Below are 18,153 nucleotides of genomic sequence, written 5' to 3'. Positions count from 1 at the left end.
AAAAACAGACGGTGCGTTTACTTGAAACTGGTAAGCCTCGTGGTGCATTCAAAGTTATTGTAAAATACCCTTTTCCCATCTTAGTGGTTGGTTTTGTCGTTCAACAGCAATTCACTGGTGAAATAAGTTATTGTTAGTACATTTTTAATAAGTCATTAAAAAGCAATAAACAAGCCGTTCCTTAATGATAGCGAGATGTTCGTCATCGTCTCACGTCATTCACAACAATAGAGACTGACTCCGAGCATCTCTGTGTCATATCAGCTGTAATGGCATGAAGATAAGCTCCTGTTTTGACATCTAAACAGATGAGAGGTATTTTCATGTAAATACATATAGAAAAAAAACATCTAGGAGCTACCCATCTAGTGGTTGGTTTTGTCGTTCAACAGCAATTTATTGGTGAAATAAGTTATTGTTATAAGTTATTGTTAGTACATTTTTAATAAGTCATTAAAAAGCAATAAACAAGCCGTTCCTTAATTTCACCGACTGTTGTTTTGTGCTCTTCTTTTTTTCTTTTTCTTTTTGTAAGTATACTGGCACCGTTTTAAAAGTATCGTCAGTATCGGGAAAAAAAAGAAACGATACCCAACCCTATATATAGTATAGCTGTGACATAACTGCACGGAAGTCCTGACGGCTCATATTGAAATACTGCTTCATAATCCAAAAAAGACACGACATGCCACTTTTTACAATATGGGACCTTTAAATAAATCAGCAGTTGAGACACCTCAGTTTTTGGCATATGAATTCACTTTCATTAATACACTTATACATTTATGGTACATGTTGCAGTGTTTATTTGGCATTCTTCATACAGATGTAATTACAACACTTTTTCCAAGTAGTTTGAAAAAACACAAAACATAACAAAAGACACACCGTCAACTTTTGATTCTTTTAATAATGTTGCCATACACGTGACATTTTAAAAACGTAAGAACTCAGTAACACAAAGATAAGAAAACATTAATATCATATTTATGTTTTTTTTGTTTTTTTCTCTCGATGATGCGGTCGTTTGAGCCGTTGCCTAAAAGAAGAATATCCAAACAACTTTCAACAAGGCCCTGCGGTAGATCAAGAAGCAGAGTTACATCCTTCTACTTTGCGTTTGAAAAGTAAATACAACAGACTTCAGCATTTAGGGTTGACCTTGTTCTTTTCTTTCAAATATTGTACTTGTGATTTTGTAAACTCGCCCTTTTGACATACCAGTGTGAGGTAAATCCTGGTGGACCAGAGAATCAGGGCCCGTCTGCTTTTTAACAGATAGCGAGATGTTTTGGCATCGAACGTCCTCCAAGTGCAGTTCCCCCCCCCCCCCACCAGATTTCCATCCTTTACAGTATCGTCTCACATCATTCACAACAGTAGAGACTGACTCAAGAGCATCTCTGTGTCATATCAGCTGTAATGGCATGAAGATAAGCTTGCTGTTTTGACATCTAAACAGATGACAGAGGTATTTTCATGTAAATACATATAGAAAAAAACATCTAGAAGCTAACAGTGAAAGCAATACTTTAATGTTTAAATGAACCTTGAATTACATAACGTAAAAGAATTAAACAGTCTCCACTTAGCAGAGATCCAAAAAACAACATTTGAACATGCAAAAAGACGTAGTTGGCCTCAATATATACATTTCAATACAGTTTTTTCTTTAAAGGGATCATTAACCCCAGAAACAGAATTGATCGACGTAAACTGGTATTTAATTAGTAGTGTTGGTTATAAATTCTCTCACCACCAACTATAACTAATTCTTGAATCTTGAGTTGTTTAACGAGAACCCGAGTTAATGTCAGCCTGCTGTTTCTTAATAATAATAATAATAAAAAGCTCGATCCAAACGTTGTTTAATAGCTGAATTCTCCTTATTCAGTCAGTCAAAACTCATATCCGAAACACAAGTGAAAATCACTTTGGGGATCCTTTTTAAAAAGATACAAGACGAATGTTTGCGGTGCCCATTTCATATTTCATATGTGTCCCAAATTTATAATGAATAACAAGGCAGTTGTCAAAAAAGAAGGCGGTTTCTGGTGAACAACATTTACAGAGGTTTGTGTTTTGGAAATATCAGACTGAAGCATTCTGATGTCTCGCGAGGTATTAGTCCACTCGTGTACTGTAACTGTGGCTTTTTTTTTTTCGGTGAAAAATCTTCAACTACAGCAACAGTGTAGTGAATGAATGTAAATGCATTGTTCACTTTGATGGTCAGGCAGTCACAAGAGTCCGTTCATCTCTTTCACTCTGCTTTGTGTACTAATTATTCTATTTAGAAACCATCTCGGAGGATGATGCGTTAGACTTTGGTGATTTTTTCCTTTATTTTCTCTCTTTTCCATTTGATCAGCTCGTTGGCCTCGTCCTCAGCGTCGAGCTGAGAGCGCGGTGAATTCAAAAGTTTCTCTTCAACAACGAGGCCTTTGCTTTCTCTTATATTGAGTTCACTGCTGTTCCATTCGGTCCTTTCTCATCACGATACCGTATTGTAATGTTATCAGCTGTGTGGATAAAAAGGTCACCGTATCACAAATGGTGAGCTGTGGAAAATGAGCCCAGTGTGGGGGGGAAATTGTTCTGCCGACTTTCAGCCGTGGGACAGTTTTGTCCTCTGGATGTATTTGTAGCAGGGTGCTGCTGCCCTCTACATGAAACTGCAGCGTCTTTAGTCACTATGGCATGTGGGTGGTGACATGACTGGCTGTGGTGGCCATATCGGATCCCAGCATGAAAAGCTGGTCTCTGGCCTGAGACCTGGCACCAGAACGACTGGGTTGGCAACAAGACAGATCCAGCCTGGCGCTGGCTCGTCTCTCCACTGGAGGCCCGTGTGGAGACAGAGAGCTCGTTTCATGAGGGGGAAATAGAGCGCTTACAGTACAGTACATATGACGGCCAGCTGGCACTGCAGTTTGACAACCACACAGATGGATAGTGATGAGTCAGGAGGTTTCCTGTGGGTCCTTGTCGTCACAAATCCCGGACGGAGACCTCGTCCCTAAAGGGGGCTACTGTCCCGGGACATACGGCCAGCTGATGGAGCTTCCGGAGAGCTGCATGTCACGGATCAGCGTCTCGATGGGTGTCTTTCCTACCAGGCGCATGAAAAAGAGCTGCGAGATGAGGCTGGCGGGAACGGCACGCAGGGCGGGGAGGCGCAGGAGCAGGCGCCCGAAGCGCTGAGGCTGACTCGGGTACTGCATCCTCTCGTACTCTGTCAGAGCCACCTGAGCCTTCTCCTGCAGAGACTCCACGTGGACTGGGTCTGTTAGACCACAGGCATCTGAGAGGGAGGGAGGGAGGAAGGAGGAGGTAGTTACTTAATAGTGTGGGCTGGTTACATAAAGAGTCGTGATGAGCCGAGAGGAAGGTTGAAATCCCAGCAGATAATGGGATAAAATACCCCTAAGGGGAACACAAAATACACAAATACCTTGCCTCAGCATGTCTACACTATAAAAAAAAAAAACACATTTAAAACCTATAAACCCTGATCGTAGCTTTACAGAAACAGCAGGATGGGGTCATTTAGTTTAAAAAAAAATTTGAATGCTTTTGAATAAGGCATACCCACTAAGCAATTTGTTTAAGGAAGCTACTTTAAAAAAAAAAAAAAAAAGTCTTAAAATGCACTGTGCTGCATAATGATCAGTGACAGCACTAAATTATACAGCACATAGTGCATCATTGCATTTTCATGAATAAGCCAGGAGATGGTGCCATAGTCGGTGCATTCCCGGATTAGGGTTGCAAATGTACCTGCAGTTCTCCAGACACTTTACAAATGGTGAAGCTTTCGATTTTAAGATCTACAGTGTTACTGCTGTGGGCCTGTGATGCGTTTCCAGACCCATATTTTTTGTGTGTTCAATTCCTATTCATGGTTTTCTATTAGAGGGGCACCCCAACTATTTTGCACATGAAGATCAGTTTCCTAGTCGTGCTTAGTCCTCCTCAGCAAGTGGAAACAGCTGTTTAGTGTCTTCTGTGGCTCTGCAGAAGCTTAGTTAACCCTGATGACATGATCTCAGTTTGGAAACTACAGATTTCTAACCGAAAGCTTGTGTTTACCAGGCGGGGAGGGTCTGATGAAAGACGTTATTAAGTTGCATTATGGGAAATGTAGGATCCAGTGTTTTGGGGGATCACTAGACACTAAAAGTAAAAATACCTATGTATATAGCTCTGTAATTGCCAATGCAGTAGGGGTGGGAATCACCAGAGGCCTTACGATACGATATCATCACGATACTTATGTCACGATACGATATTATTGCGATTTTAAACATATTGCAATATTCTGCGATATATTGCAATTTATTACCTTTTTTCCAACTTAAAATTTTTCCCAATTTCAAATGATGTCCCCAAAAGGAAACTTTGTCAACATCCGTTTTATCTAAAATGATGCATTTCTCCGTTTGTTCATCTCACTTCAATTTTATTGCTGCAAAATCAGATAGTCAAGCAGACAGACTGACCAACACATATATAATAAAAGATCGATACTTGGCGTCTGTGTATCGATACATATGCTGTATCGATTTTTTTCCCCCACCCCTACAATGCAGCACTCATTTTGACCAGTCTTTTTTCTTTTAATCTGTCTCTCTCAAGTCCAACAACTTTACGGGCAACACTTAATGGCTGGCATGCCCCAGCGATTCAGTGGTCCTGCAGAGCATCGTGTTCCAATAACAGCAGATAAAACAGAAGAGCAGTAACAATCACCTGGTGAGAACAGCGCGATGGCCTTGAGGCAGCTGTACTCAGCAGAGTCCACCTGCAGCCGGGTCAGCTTGTCCACCTGGTCCTGAAACACCCTCACCTGGTCCATGAAGGACACCACGCGCTCCGCAGACATGGGCGAGGAGTGGAAGCCGGCCGCGGCCAACAGGGGAGCCATGTGGAGCGGCAGCGCCGACTGCGCCGCGTTGAGGATGAACAACTCGCTCCAGCTCAGCCTCAGCAGGGCCACCTGCGGATTTTGTTAGCGTGTTAATCAGATTGACCTACACTGTCACCATCCATTTTTAATGTTCACTGTATTCATTGTATATTTATGTATTGTTGCAGGCAAACTATCCTGTTTCCAGCGGTGGAAGAAGTATTCAGATCCTTTACGTAAGTAAAAATACTAATACCACACTGTAAAAACACTCGGTTACAAGTAAAAGTCCTGCATTGAAAATGTTATTTACTGTAAGTAAAAGTATGTAAGTATAATCAGGAAAATATACTTAAAGCATTAAAAGTAAAAGTACTGGATGCAGAAAACTCCAAACGATCCAAACAGTTGTGTGTTTAATGGTCTAATCATTTCAGCTAGACTTGTAGACCGTTATATTGTTGGGTAGTTTAATTTATAATAACACATTGTTTTTTATGAACTGCATGTGTTTTCTCTGCAAACTTCTCAAATTGTGAAGTAAGTAAAGCTATGAATGCAGTGGAGCAAAAAGTACAATATTTCTCTCTGAAATGTAGTAGAAAGTAGAAGTAGAAAGTGGCATGACAGGAAAAGACTCAAGTAAAGTACAAGTAATTCAAATTTACTCATGTACAGTACTTGAGTGAATGTACTTAGGGACATTCCATCACTGCCTGTTTCTGTCCTACATTTCTAAGAATTCCATCTGGGGAATAACTGCAAATTATGCATCCAAACACATCAAATCTAATCCGCTAACCTGGTCTGACACCGGCAGCTCAGGGAAATAGGGGATGCTTCTGGCCCACTCCACGGTGCTGAAGAGTAGCCTGGCAGCCAGTTCACAGATGTTATCGATCCCCATGGCGTTATCGGGGCCCGCCTGCTGGTTGTACTGGTGTCCAAACCGACTGCTGGGGTACGGTTCGGCTCGCAGCAGCTGGGAAATCAGCTCGGACACCGGCTGACCCCCGCCACTTCCCCCGTTGTTGTTGTTGTTGTTATAGAAGTCGCCGCCTCCGAGGCCGCTCGCGCCACCTATGGGTGTTATAGAGGGGCTGAGGCTCGGCTGAGGGGGGATACGTCCGCGTTGAACTGCTGTAGTTTGGTTGGGGTACAAGGGGGGGAGGAGAGGAGAGGAGAGGAGAGGAGAGGAGAGGAGAGGAGAGGAGAGGAGAGGAGAGGAGAGGAGAGGAGAGGGAAAAGAGCAGATAAAGAGAGGAGAAATAGGTGAAGGACAAGGGGAGGTTTAGGAGGGATTTGGTGAAGAAAACGGAGAGAGAAAAAAACAACAACTTAAAACTGAGTACAGCCAGTATGTCAGATTATCAGCAGACAGGCTTGGCCCAATTAGGAAACTATTCCCCAAGATTAAAAGGAGGCACAATCAAGCCCAGGCTGATTCCTCAAGAACAGCGTGTAAGTAAGTGAGGAGAAAATATTCTTGTGCTTGTGCTCTTCAGGCTAGATGAAGGTTATCTATGGAACTAAAACACATGCCTCTGAGAAAAGAGTTTACTCTCCATTCAAATTTTTAAATATTCATTCTGGAAGGGAATTACAACATGCTGTGCCGTAACCTTACCGTAACCCAATCTTCACACACACACACACACACACACACACACACACACACACACACACACACACACACACACACACACACACACACACACACACACACACACACACACACACACACACACACACACACACACACACACACACACACACACACACACACACACACACACACACACACACACACACACAGATTTATTCTCCAAATCACCCTTTGAGAAAAGAACATCACTGCCAAAACCGAGACAGCGGGGCAGGCTACTGAACAGAGATACACGCTCATTTGGGGATATGAATTCATGTGGTAAGCATCTGTTCTGATGACGTGTCCTTGAGCAAGACACTGAATCCACTCCAGCCCCAGGACTGCTGCTTTGTAGCTGACCCTGACCTCTGACCTCTCTGCGGAGGTGGTCAAGCAGAGGCAATGTCTCTGCAGGGAGCCATAACGTGTCTCATTAGCATGTTTTACCATCTGTGATTATGAGGGGGAAAACAACTCAAGGGCTGCACGATATGAGGAACATATGCAATAACGTTAGGTTAATGGATAAAAAAAAAAGCAGATATTAAAGTGCACTCGGTTCTGCATTTCTGCTGCTCTCAGTATTCTGCTTAAATACAACAAATTGCTTGTTGAATTTAAAACAAATGAAAGTAAATCATTCCCAACATGCTTTCAGTGAACAAATTGAACAGTGAGGTGAATGTAAAAAGGGACCACTTTGTCTAAACGACAGGGATTTGTTTCTGTGGATCTATCGGCATGACGTTGAATGATGCTCCACCATAGGCTCCGACGCTTAAGGTGAAATCTCCGTATTGGATTCTGCCTGATCAAGCTACCATGCCGAGGGTTTCTGCAGCTTCAACCGGAGGCTTAAGGCTCTGGGACGCAGGTGTCTTAGCACTGTATCCCTCTCAGTCACTCTTACACAAGCACTAGATTAAGCCACTTAATACATGGCATTGAGCTGACACGCATGGCTTGCCTAGCCATGATAGGGCCGAGACAGCCATGTGTGGCATTTTCTCTGCACTATGGAGCTCACGGAGCAGAAGAGGCGAGATAATGACAAAGGCTAATTTAACTAGGATTGATTTGGGGATTTTATGTCCTAAGAACAGCTGATTTAAGTAATGGGACAACTCTCTGAGGCTCTTCACTGAAGGAAATATCAATTATTTTCAGGTTTTATACCAATTCAGTTCCGGTATTTGCAATATTGCACGTGTACAATGGCAGTGTGTTCCACAGTGTCTCCAAACCTTTCCAAGGGATTAAAATGGATGACAGATTTATGGATCAGGGTGGACAGATACCTTCTTTGCGCATGCCAACACGGAAACACTTCTTCAGCCGACAGTACTGGCACTGGTTCCTGTGGTGCTGGTCAATCTGGCACTCTCTGTTTGACCTGAGAACATAAACACGTGATGATGGGATTATTAGGAGATTGATTGTTACCAACCTTCTTTTAGTTTTAGCAACTGAAATGAATCATTTTGCACCAATGCAGTAACAGTCTGATTTAGTGCAGGTGTTGGACTGTGTGATCTGCTTTTGTGGGTTTCTGATTTTACTTTGGTTTTCACTAGGGCTGCACAACATGAGAAAAATGTGCGATATGCAATAACGTTGTTGAATATCCCGATAATATTACTTGCGATAAATAGAGATTGAAGTGTACTCCGCTCTGCATTTCTCCTGCTTTCTGTATTCTGCTCAAATACAACAATTGCTTTTCGAATTTAAAACAAATGAAAGGAAATCATTTCCAACATTCTTTTAGTGAACAAATTGAACATTGAATGGAATATAAAAGGCTCCACTGAGAAAAGAATGACAGTTACATTTTAAAGTCCAGTTTTGTACTGATGAAAAAATCTCTTGGAGTGTCTTTCGCAATATGTGTATTGCGCCAGTTAATATTGCAATGACAATAAAAAAATATATATATTGTGCAGCCCTAGTTTTCACACAGAAAACAAACCTATCCAAAACCTAATGACAAATGTGTAGCCAATCCTACTTCAGTGCTCACTGTGCTCAGTGATGCAAAGTCTATGCAAACCATTTGAAAGGATGTAAAAAGCTGTTCTGTTGATTATATAAGTATCTACGGCATGATTTAAAGTGCTCTTGAACATTAATATTGCATCAGATTTACCGTAAGGCTACAGGCAGCGTTAGCATGCTTGGGAAGCAGATGATTGTATCATTCAGTGTTACTTTAATCTCATCTCTCCACTGTTATTATGTGTACTCTTTTAGAGCTGAAACAATTAGTCGATTAATCAATGAATTCTTCAACAGAAAGAACTTTTTTGAGAATCAGTTCATTGTTTCAGTCATTTTTTTTATTTTTATTTTTTAGCAAAACGTTCCAAACATTCACTATGTTGCATTGTCCCAAGTGTGATGACGTGCTGCTTTTCTTTTAAGCCATCATTTTAAATTGAGCATGATTACATTTTGGACTTTGGTCAGACACAACAAGCAATGCGAAGACATCACCATGGGCTCTGAGAGATTGTGAAGGCTTAAACAATGAATCAATTAACTGTAGAAATAATTAGAAAATGAATAAGGAAAAAATAATTGTTATCTGCAATTCTACACTCAACATCATAGTTACGGAACCAAACCTGTATGTGGTGAGTCATTAACAGTAAATGGAGTCATACAACGGTCTTTGTTTACCTTTTTGGATGTTGGATATAGCCTATTATAGACACCTTTTATGTATGGTTATGTGTATGCATACTTCATTTCACCTAGAAAAAAAATACTCAAATGATTATCCAAATAGTTGCCTATGGATGACTAATCGGTTCGTTGTTTCAGCTCTATAATAGTGACGACTTTATTGTAGGCTATAATGTTATGTGTGTGGTTCCCGTATGATTTTTCCCCCCCACACACAAAGACACGTTGCTTTGTGTAACAGCAGCAAAGTCAAATTCAGGAATATTTTTGTTTGAAAAATAACTTTCAGATAGAAACCAAAACGAAAAAAATGCCAGAAATACATCGTGTAGAAAAAGTGCAAATAGCACTGACACAAAACTCAACTACTTTCTTAGAACTACAGCAGCTATATATGTCTTATGGAAACACAGCAACGCATGTTACGCATATAACATACGTACATACAAAAAATAACAACGTGTCGCAATAACCGAAGTAACATTACACATGTTCAGTTTTCAGCAGGATTTTTAGACTTTCGGACAAAAAAAAAAAATACAATTACCCATAATGCCCCGCTCACCTGCAAGTGTAGCTGAGGTTGCGTCTGACGCTCCTCTTGAAGAAGCTCTTGCAGCCCTCGCACGTGAACACGCCGTAATGTTTCCCGCTGGACTTGTCCCCGCACACCACGCAGTCCACCACGCACGACTTGTCGTCGTCTCCGGCCTCCATGTCGCTGCCTCCCGCCTGGGGAGAGCCGTCTTCCTCCTCCCCCCTCAGGTAGCTCTTGTCCCCCAGCCCGTTGGTGCCCCCATTGGGATCTCCCCAGCCCCCACTCACCATGGCCATCGCTTGGTTACCGAACCACGGCAGAAGAAAACCGGACAGGCAGCCAAGATGTGTGGCTGCTGTCAAGGTAACATAAATATAAAAATAATAATAATAAAGTCTATAGAGTGTTTCTCCCTCGCCTGGAGAGAATTAGTAGTTTCTGCTTGCCTGTGCTTTCATGTGTTAAATAGGACCATTGGATTATTTTATTTATATAATAGCACAACTGAGAAAATAAAAAAAAGTCCTCCGGCTAAACAAGCAGATGTCAATGAGAACGAAAAATAGGCTACAGCATCGAGGAGGAGGAGGGTGTTTGGCAGAAAAAAACAAGAGCAGTTCAGGCTCCTCCCACTCCACTATGACCTGGAAACAGTCTCTCAGTGGCAACTTTTTAGTTTTGCATGCCTGTGGATTTCAATTCCCCCCCCCCCCTTTCTTCTCTTCTCTTCTCCAACTCGTAGCCTCCGTGTTTGTTTGTTTTTTTTGTCCTTTTTACATGGACCCGATTCCTGAGATGGTTAACGGGCAGCCTGCGCCTCACGCTTTAGCCAGGGGAACCTTTTAACAGGAAACACAATGAGTCAAACATACAGTGCACATTCTCCTAAAAGAGAGCAATGACAGAAAAGAAATTAGCAAGCAAACGACATGAGGTGGGGGACAAAAAAAAAAAATCCCTACCACACAGCTCTCCACTCTCCCAGCTCTGTCTCTGTAGCAACAGAAATGGCTGAAAAAGGACCTCGGTGTAGCTCGCCTTAGCACATGCCTGGAGAGGCTATGACCAACCCCCCTTAAAGCACCCCTTACACTGAATTTGTCTTTGCTCGACACTAGTTCACCGTCATATAAGGCAGCCGAAAGATTTAACTCTAGAAATGATGTTGAGCTTACCTCCGTGTTAAATGTGCTGTGTCTATGGCTTCCCCTCACTGGGAAATAAATCCTTTTTCTAGCTCTAGACCTTCCTTCCATCCAGTGAGGCTGAGAGTGCAGACACAGCTCTCCTATTCTGCTGTAATCCTCTCGGCGGCTGCAGCGCTGTGACCCACAGTGAAGACATTCCACATCGTGCCAAAACAAGTTGACGTCCACACAACAGCAGCATCACTTTTATGTGGCCCGTTGAGGGGGGGGGGGGTTCTTTCCTTCGAGGCACCGCCGGGCTGCAGAGGCAGCAGACGAGGCGACGCGGGCCGCCTGCGCTCCCCTCCAAAACACAAACGCGAGTAGATCCTCAACACGAGGAAGTGATCTCTCGCTCTCCCTCTCTCTCTCTCCCTCTTCCCTGTTTGTTGTAGCACGAGTGCTCGGTTGTGACGATGTCCTGCGTGCTGCTTCCTTCCTGAAACAACCCCCCCCCCCAAAAAAAATCAAGAAAGCAGGAGAGCATCCGTGTGCTCAGCCCTCCATAGTTCCTGTGGTCGCTCTCCAGCCACTCATGCGGTCTCCTCTCCTCCAGCCTTTTGTCAGTGCTTGCCCACCAAGAACTAATGACTTGTGGCCTAGCCCTGCGTGCTGCTCTTCGTCTGTGTGTGTGTGTGTGTGTGTGTGTGTGTGTGTGTGTGTGTGTGTGTGTGTGTCTGTCTGTCCAAAGCCTTTTCCTATGGCTCAGGCGAGCTGGAGCTGGAGGTGGGGGTGGAAGGGACTGGTGCTGCTCTTCTCTTCCCCCCCCCCCCTCTCTTTCTCTCTCTCAGGCTTCAGAGTCCACAAATCGAATTATGATTGAAGAAAATGGTCACAGACGGAGACAGGCTGGATTTGTCAGCGTTGACTCTCTTTTTTTTTTTTTTTTTTTTCTTCTCACCCCTCTTTCCCCTTGTCTGTTTTCAGCCAACCTATTTGTGTGTGTTAGAGAGAGAGATCAAGCAAAGTAAGAAGGGAGAGAGGGAGGGAGGGAGTGTGTGTGCAGAGGGGGAGGGGGCAGCATGTGTATATATATGTGTGTGTGTGTGTTCCCAGGGATTTGACACTGCTATTCAAGCCCTGCGGTTTCCATGGTGCTGGCTGCCTTATATGGCCAATGGAGTCAAAGAGCAAAGAGAGTGGGCTGTGTGGGGCAACACACACACACACACACACACACACACACACACACACACACACACACACACACACACAGGAAGGATGTGGAGGATCTCTCTCCTCAGAGATGCAGAGAGCATGACCCCATGGCTTCAAAAAACACCCCGACAATACCAGATTACCCTGAAGCCCCTGCAACAAATATAAGCAATCCAAGCCCCTGCCTGGCCTTTTGTCTTTTAAAAAGCAATTAAATGTTGGGTTGAAAGTTTCAACATTGCAGTACACGATTAAAGAAGCTGTGCACAGCAGCAGAGAGGTGAGCTTTATTTCTCAAAGGGAGGATATCTATCGTTCCCACTCGAGTAACACACTTTGATCTCGCTCAATGTGCGAGTAGCACGCTTAAGAACAGCTTATTGTGCTGGAAATAAAGGTTACTGTTTTTTTGTTTTTTTTTGTCGTTGCTCATTTGCTAAAGGCCCTCTGTCTTTCAGCGCTTTGTGGAGCACACAGTGATTTGTGTTCGAAGTTACCCAGAGAGGTCAAATCGACTTTCACACCCCCTGGCACGCTAAAAAGCCCAGGGTCAAATGCAGATAAAGGAGGAGAGGATGCACAGCAGCCGCGGATAAGAGCTCAAAGAGATAGGTGACGAATCTGCTTGTAAATGTGCAGCTCTTTGGGGTTTAAGTGGGGTTTGCAGTTGCAGATATGGCAAGATGAAAGTGTCAGTCCCCCGAGAGATTCACTATGTGCAACTTGTTGTCTTATCTAGAGAGCATTTACAGGCATTCTTCGTCCCCGCCTTGCACCACAACAAACACTTTTATGGCATTCCTAAATCTAAACCCAGCTTTACCCCCCCCCCCCCTGTGTGTGTGTGTGTGTGTGTGTGTGTGTCATTGTCCTGCCCATTGTGTGGCTAATGGGTCATCAGATGGTTTTGTGTGTGAGAGAGAGTGTGTGTTAATTTGAATGAAAGTCCCTTTTAATTAGGCCGCTGTGCCTGCTTATTGTCACTTCTTGTGCTGGGGAAGATTAGGCTTGTCAAATAAAAGGTGCTTGTAAAGGTGTGTGTGTGTGTGTGTGTGTGTGTGTGTGTGTGTGTGTGTGTGTGTGTGTGTGTGTGTGTGTGTGTGTGTGTGTGTGTGTGTGTGTGTGTGTGTGTGTGTGTGTGTGTGTGTGTGTGTGTGTGTGTGTGTGTGTGTGTGGATGAGATATCCACAGAGCTGTTAATCAATAGTTTTGTACATAAGAAATGGTCAATTTGAGTAACGTGTTTTTATTTATCGTTTTTTTATTTTATTTTATTGATAATTAGTAGATGTCATTTCAGCGTTAATTCCACTCCTACTTCTTGAGTTACTTTTCTGTGTTAATGAATATGTCATCACATTACCTAGTTTTACTGGTCACTGATGGCTGTGTCAAACGCAACGCCGTCAGACTAGAGGTAACATCAATGTGGACTTTTATTTCGGTCACGTGTTTTTTTTTTTTCTTTTTTTTTTTTTTGCTACCCAGCAACAGCAGGCTGGCCTGATCTTATCCCAACTCTGCCCCAGTGCTCCTGTGGATTCCAACCCCTGGATCAGGCCGAGCTCATGAACTGGCGTATGTATGACATGTCAATTCGTATGCCATTATTGGCGTGTTATCAAGACGCATACTCCCTTCTTTTTAGCGTGTTTATCAACACCTTTTGGCCTCCATTGACTTACATTACCTTGCGATTGCGTGTGAATTGACGCCGAAGCGAGTAGTATGAAAGGGCGAAAATCCTCGTAGAGAGGTTGGCCGGGCTGGATGATTGGTAAAACACAGGACTTTCACCACGTTTCCTTTCCACGTTTGTTCTTTTCCTAAACCCAACCAGTTCTTCTTTTCCTAAACCCCACCAGTTCTTCTTTTCCTAAACCCGACCAGTTCTTCTTTTCCTAAACCCAACCAGTTCTTCTTTTCCTAAACCCGACCAGTTCTTCTTTTCCTAAACCCGACCAGTTCTTCTTTTCCTAAACCCGACCAGTTCTTCTTTTCCTAAACCCGACCAGTTCTTCTTTTCCTAAACCCCACCAGTTCTTCTTTTCCTAAACCCGACCAGTTCTTCTTTTCCTAAACCCAACCAGTTCTTCTTTTCCTAAACCCGACCAGTTCTTCTTTTCCTAAACCCCACCAGTTCTTCTTTTCCTAAACCCAACCAGTTCTTCTTTTCCTAAACCCCACCAGTTCTTCTTTTCCTAAACCCAACCAGTTCTTCTTTTCCTAAACCCGACCAGTTCTTCTTTTCCTAAACCCGACCAGTTCTTCTTTTCCTAAACCCAACCCGCGTGTGACTTTTCGTAAACCCAACCGTAGCCTTGCGATAACCCGCGTGTATGTTTTCGCTGTGACGTTGCAGACTGGCGTCCGCTGTATACAGCACAGACATACACGCGCATAGCTCAAAATGCGTACAGATAAGACGTCACTTGGCTTTAGGAAAGTGGCGTGTATGTTGCCTGGATACTGGACTTCTTTCATGTCGTCATACATGTAGGTTTAGCCTTTCCAAATTGCAGCAGAATATTGACAATTAGTAATTTACATAAAAAAAACAGACCGCTATACACACATTATACAGAAAATGTCAAATGCAAAGGAGAAGTATGATGAACGATGAATTCAAAGATAAGAGATGCTGTACGTGTCTATCATTTCCACTTCCATATATGTCTGTCTGAGAGATACCACAGGGGGGGCAGGAGTGACGTGACCTTTGAACCGACTGTCAGGAATGTGTTTGCACCACCCAACGAGGAATCCAGAAGAAATGCAAGACTGCAAAAAAAACATCTCCCACTCTGCCACCCCACAGATATACAGTATTACACACACAGAAACATTTGACAGTAAAGCAGTCTAACTTAATAGCAACTTTCAGTTCCAAAACTGTATTTAGACTAAACATATTAAAGGGTCAGGTTTCCCAAATCACACTAGCCTGGCTCCGCCCTCCTACGTACTTTTCAATTTTCATTTTCCTTCAGTACTCCGTCTGGGTATGTTCTTGGGTTTTCTCCGGCGAAATATTTGGCGGTCCAATCAGCGAACAGAGGGAGCGGCTGAGAACGATGACGTTGAGGTCGTGCATTAGTTTTTCAGTTGTAGTTCCGTAATGGTGGGGGAGAAAGATGCGAGCGAAGCCATTCGGTCCGTTGTGGCAACACTGCCGAATATCGAGAAGTTAAATCCCGAGCAAGAACAATCTTTGCTGAGTTGTGTTGGTGGCCGTGATGTTGTGGCCCTCCTCCCCACGGGGTTCGGGAAAAGTTAGATTTTCCAGCTCGCTCGGTAAGCGGTGAAGGAGTAGGCCAGACTCTCTGTACAAATGTACATATACATGAGTCTGGTAGGACCAGGCTAAAATCACACTAGTACTGAAAGTAAAAATGTACATTGTGTGCTGTTCGTGGTGCAGTATTAGCTGCAGTACCACACTTGGCCACTAGTGAAAATTGGCATGGTGGCTGACCCTGCCACTTATAATTTTACTACCATCAAATTCTCAAATGACACACATATCAGTAGTGTTACATCAATAACCGGTACCCTCAAATTAATAGATGTCAAGCAAACAGTTTTGTGTGAAACAGCCAAAACCTAAAGTGTATTTATGTATTTCACATCTAAAATCAAAATACATTAAATGTTTCCCATGTCCTGACCTGACGTATTTTGCCCTGCATTATACCCAGTGACAAAGCAAGGCTTGCTGGTGTTTTTTTTTAAATCTCACTTTCACTCGTTTTCATCGTCTGTACTCATCGCTCTTTTTTTTTTTTTGGCCAGAGGAACCGTTTACCGTTTACTAGCAATGCTAGCAGAGACCGGAAAAAACACACAAGTGAGTTGAAGAGCAAGTCTGTTAGCTGTTAGCTTAATGTTTTTCTCCCATCCCAGAATGCTGTGTGGACTCGCCAGACCTTCCTGTGCGGCGCTGTGGAGGAAGGTCTGGCAATGCGACACTACAGACACCCAGTTTGTACTGAAAATGCGAGGCCTTTCATCAATGGGCCATAGGCTCAATCACCATTTTGTTACCTCATTCGCCAATAGAAAGTGACTTAACAGACATTTATTTAAATTAAAATCTAGGAGATTATTACTTTTAAACCTTAAACAGATTCCTTCTCCTGTGGCTCGGCATAAGTGTGAAGAAATTATTTGCTTATTCGAGGATAAGTCAGATCATTGGCAGAGGTCGTTTTACACCAATGAGGACATATTTATGATTGAAGACATTGATTTTAGCTAATAAAATACTTCAACCACTACACAGTGTACCTTTTAATGTCCATATCTAAATCCTCTCACTGCCCTGCTGGCTTTTTTTTTTTTTACTGCAGCCATTTGAAGTCACTTCTATTTCTGGTTTTCCGGTGTTACACACACCTGTCGGGTCTTCTCGCACCGCCAGCAGTGAGTGTAAATAAACAATTCTACTCTACCGCAGTATCACACATTTGTACCCACCACCATGTCTCTGCCAGAAGGTCTGAATTATTTGGTTCTCTACCTCCAGCTTCATGATGGATGAAACCTTCTGAAAATAAAAATGTCGCCAACAGCTTGTGACTGGAGCAGCATCGTCCCTCTGATGTTTCCGGAGTACTAAGAAGACAATGTCATTGTCCAGACGTTGTCTTTGTTCAGCTGGCAGTTTCTTGCTTTTTTGGGGTGAAAAGTCTCCCTGTTTTGTTGTTGATAAGAGGGAAAGAATTAACAAGTCGTGGCTGTAATTTGAAACCCTTTTTTTGAGTTTGAGCATGCCTGATTGGGATCATGGCATGTGAACTGCTGCTGTGAATATATAAATTGTCTTTCCTTTTCAAATCTGAAAATGGGAGTCAAGCAGCTGGTGTTACTGAGTTCAATGGATAACGTTGCAGTCTAAAAGGGCTTGTTGACCTTTGTGACCCATAAGATGGCACAGTCCAATCAGCTTGCCAATACATTTTTTATTTTTTCTAACTTCACAAGTCCTACAAATTGAGCAAATGTGCATTTAGTGTTTGACCCAGCGGATCATTTTTTTTTATAGATGTGTCTATCTAACTTTCTAATATCCACAAAATTTTGACCATATAAATAATACATTTTTGTTTCAGTTAAAGCAGGTTCTGGGTTTTCTAGATTATTCAACAGATCTGAATCTTTTTATGGCATTAATAACAAGTTTTGTTCAATTGTGTGCAATCCACCTTTTTAACCTTGTTTATGATGTTTAAAAATCTTATCAGATGCCCTGTCGGTCAAATATATACTGATCCTTAGATTTGTTTGTCTTAAAATTGTCAGACTTCCTCTAACTCTCCTGTTGTTGTTGTTGTTGTTGTTGTTGTTGTTGTTGTTCTCGGGTCAAATTTGACCCATTTTCAAAAAGTTTCTATATCAGAAATTTGGGTTTCTTTCAACCACATTTTCAAAAGAAATCACGTGGATGGCTCCCTACAACGCTCTTCACAAGTTTTATTCAATTTCATAGCATTTGAAAAAGATTTTTTATAAAGAACGTTGAAAAAAGTGACAAATGTCAGGAAAAGCTTCAAACATTTGGTGGAAAAAAAACACAAAAACATCAAAAGGTGCGGGAAAAAACAACAACGTTGAAGCGAGTGACAAAAACAATTGGTGGAACAGCAACAAAAGTGTCGAAAAAGATATTCAAAACATTGAAAAGAAGTTAAAATTTTGACCCAGAAAAACCAAAAGTTGCACGGTTGACAGGAAGACAGCACAAGGGTTAAAGTTAGGATTACAGGATGGCTCTTTAAACCCAACCCTTTGGTATTTCTGGACAGGCCCAAACACGAATCCCTCAGCTATTGATTCAGTTAACATTTCAACCATTTGAGTTAACCTTTAAGGTCTGTTACAGAGGACCGTCCCATAACAAATACGACACCCACCCCCCCACCCCCTGTGTGTCAAGTGTCTAAAGTTAGGCCCGGCCTTTCCCTGAGGCATCCCCAGCAACCACTGTAATTCAATCACAGGGTGTTGGTGTGTTCTCTCGACTGCATCA

General features: G+C 42.7%; 1 protein-coding gene and 1 long non-coding RNA gene across 4 annotated transcripts; one reads left to right on the top strand and one right to left on the bottom strand.

Annotated features, from left to right (window-relative positions):
- Nucleotides 1-788: 788 nt before the first annotated feature.
- nr2f6a (nuclear receptor subfamily 2, group F, member 6a) lies at nt 789-10,094 on the bottom strand. Of its 2 annotated transcripts, none has more exons than XM_039816872.1 (5): nt 9,808-10,094; nt 7,856-7,950; nt 5,712-6,049; nt 4,753-4,999; nt 789-3,304 (listed from the first exon to the last, which is right to left on the bottom strand). In XM_039816872.1, the coding sequence occupies exons 1-5, from the start codon at nt 10,074-10,076 to the stop codon at nt 3,030-3,032; spliced, it is 1,224 nt and encodes a 407-aa protein (XP_039672806.1). In that variant the 5' UTR covers nt 10,077-10,094; the 3' UTR covers nt 789-3,029. The 2 variants fall into 2 exon arrangements, with proteins under 2 accessions (XP_039672806.1, XP_039672807.1); XM_039816873.1 differs by having other exon boundaries at nt 5,712-6,046.
- Nucleotides 10,033-17,516, top strand: LOC120569054. Of its 2 annotated transcripts, none has more exons than XR_005640833.1 (4): nt 10,033-10,143; nt 13,614-13,703; nt 16,475-16,547; nt 16,651-17,516. It is a non-coding gene; the product is annotated as an uncharacterized LOC120569054 (long non-coding RNA). The 2 variants fall into 2 exon arrangements; XR_005640832.1 differs by having other exon boundaries at nt 16,475-16,553.
- The last annotated feature ends 637 nt before the right edge of the window (nt 17,517-18,153 follow it).

Source organism: Perca fluviatilis, chromosome 11 (genome assembly GCF_010015445.1).
Source record: "Perca fluviatilis chromosome 11, GENO_Pfluv_1.0, whole genome shotgun sequence".
NCBI classification, from domain to species: domain Eukaryota; kingdom Metazoa; phylum Chordata; class Actinopteri; order Perciformes; family Percidae; genus Perca; species Perca fluviatilis.
The sequence above is the reverse complement of the archived record's forward strand: the minus strand, read 5'-3'. Positions and strand labels throughout refer to the sequence as shown.

Coding starts and splice junctions, on each gene's coding strand:
- nr2f6a (XM_039816872.1), bottom strand. CDS start 10,076: ATGGCCATGGTGAGTGGGGGCTGGGGAGATCCCAATGGGGGCACCAAC. Junction 7,951..9,807: donor AACCTCAGCTACACTTGCAG/GTGAGCGGGGCA, acceptor TTATGTTCTCAG/GTCAAACAGAGAGTGCCAGA. Junction 5,000..5,711: donor AGCTGCCGGTGTCAGACCAG/GTTAGCGGATTA, acceptor CAAAATCCGCAG/GTGGCCCTGCTGAGGCTGAG.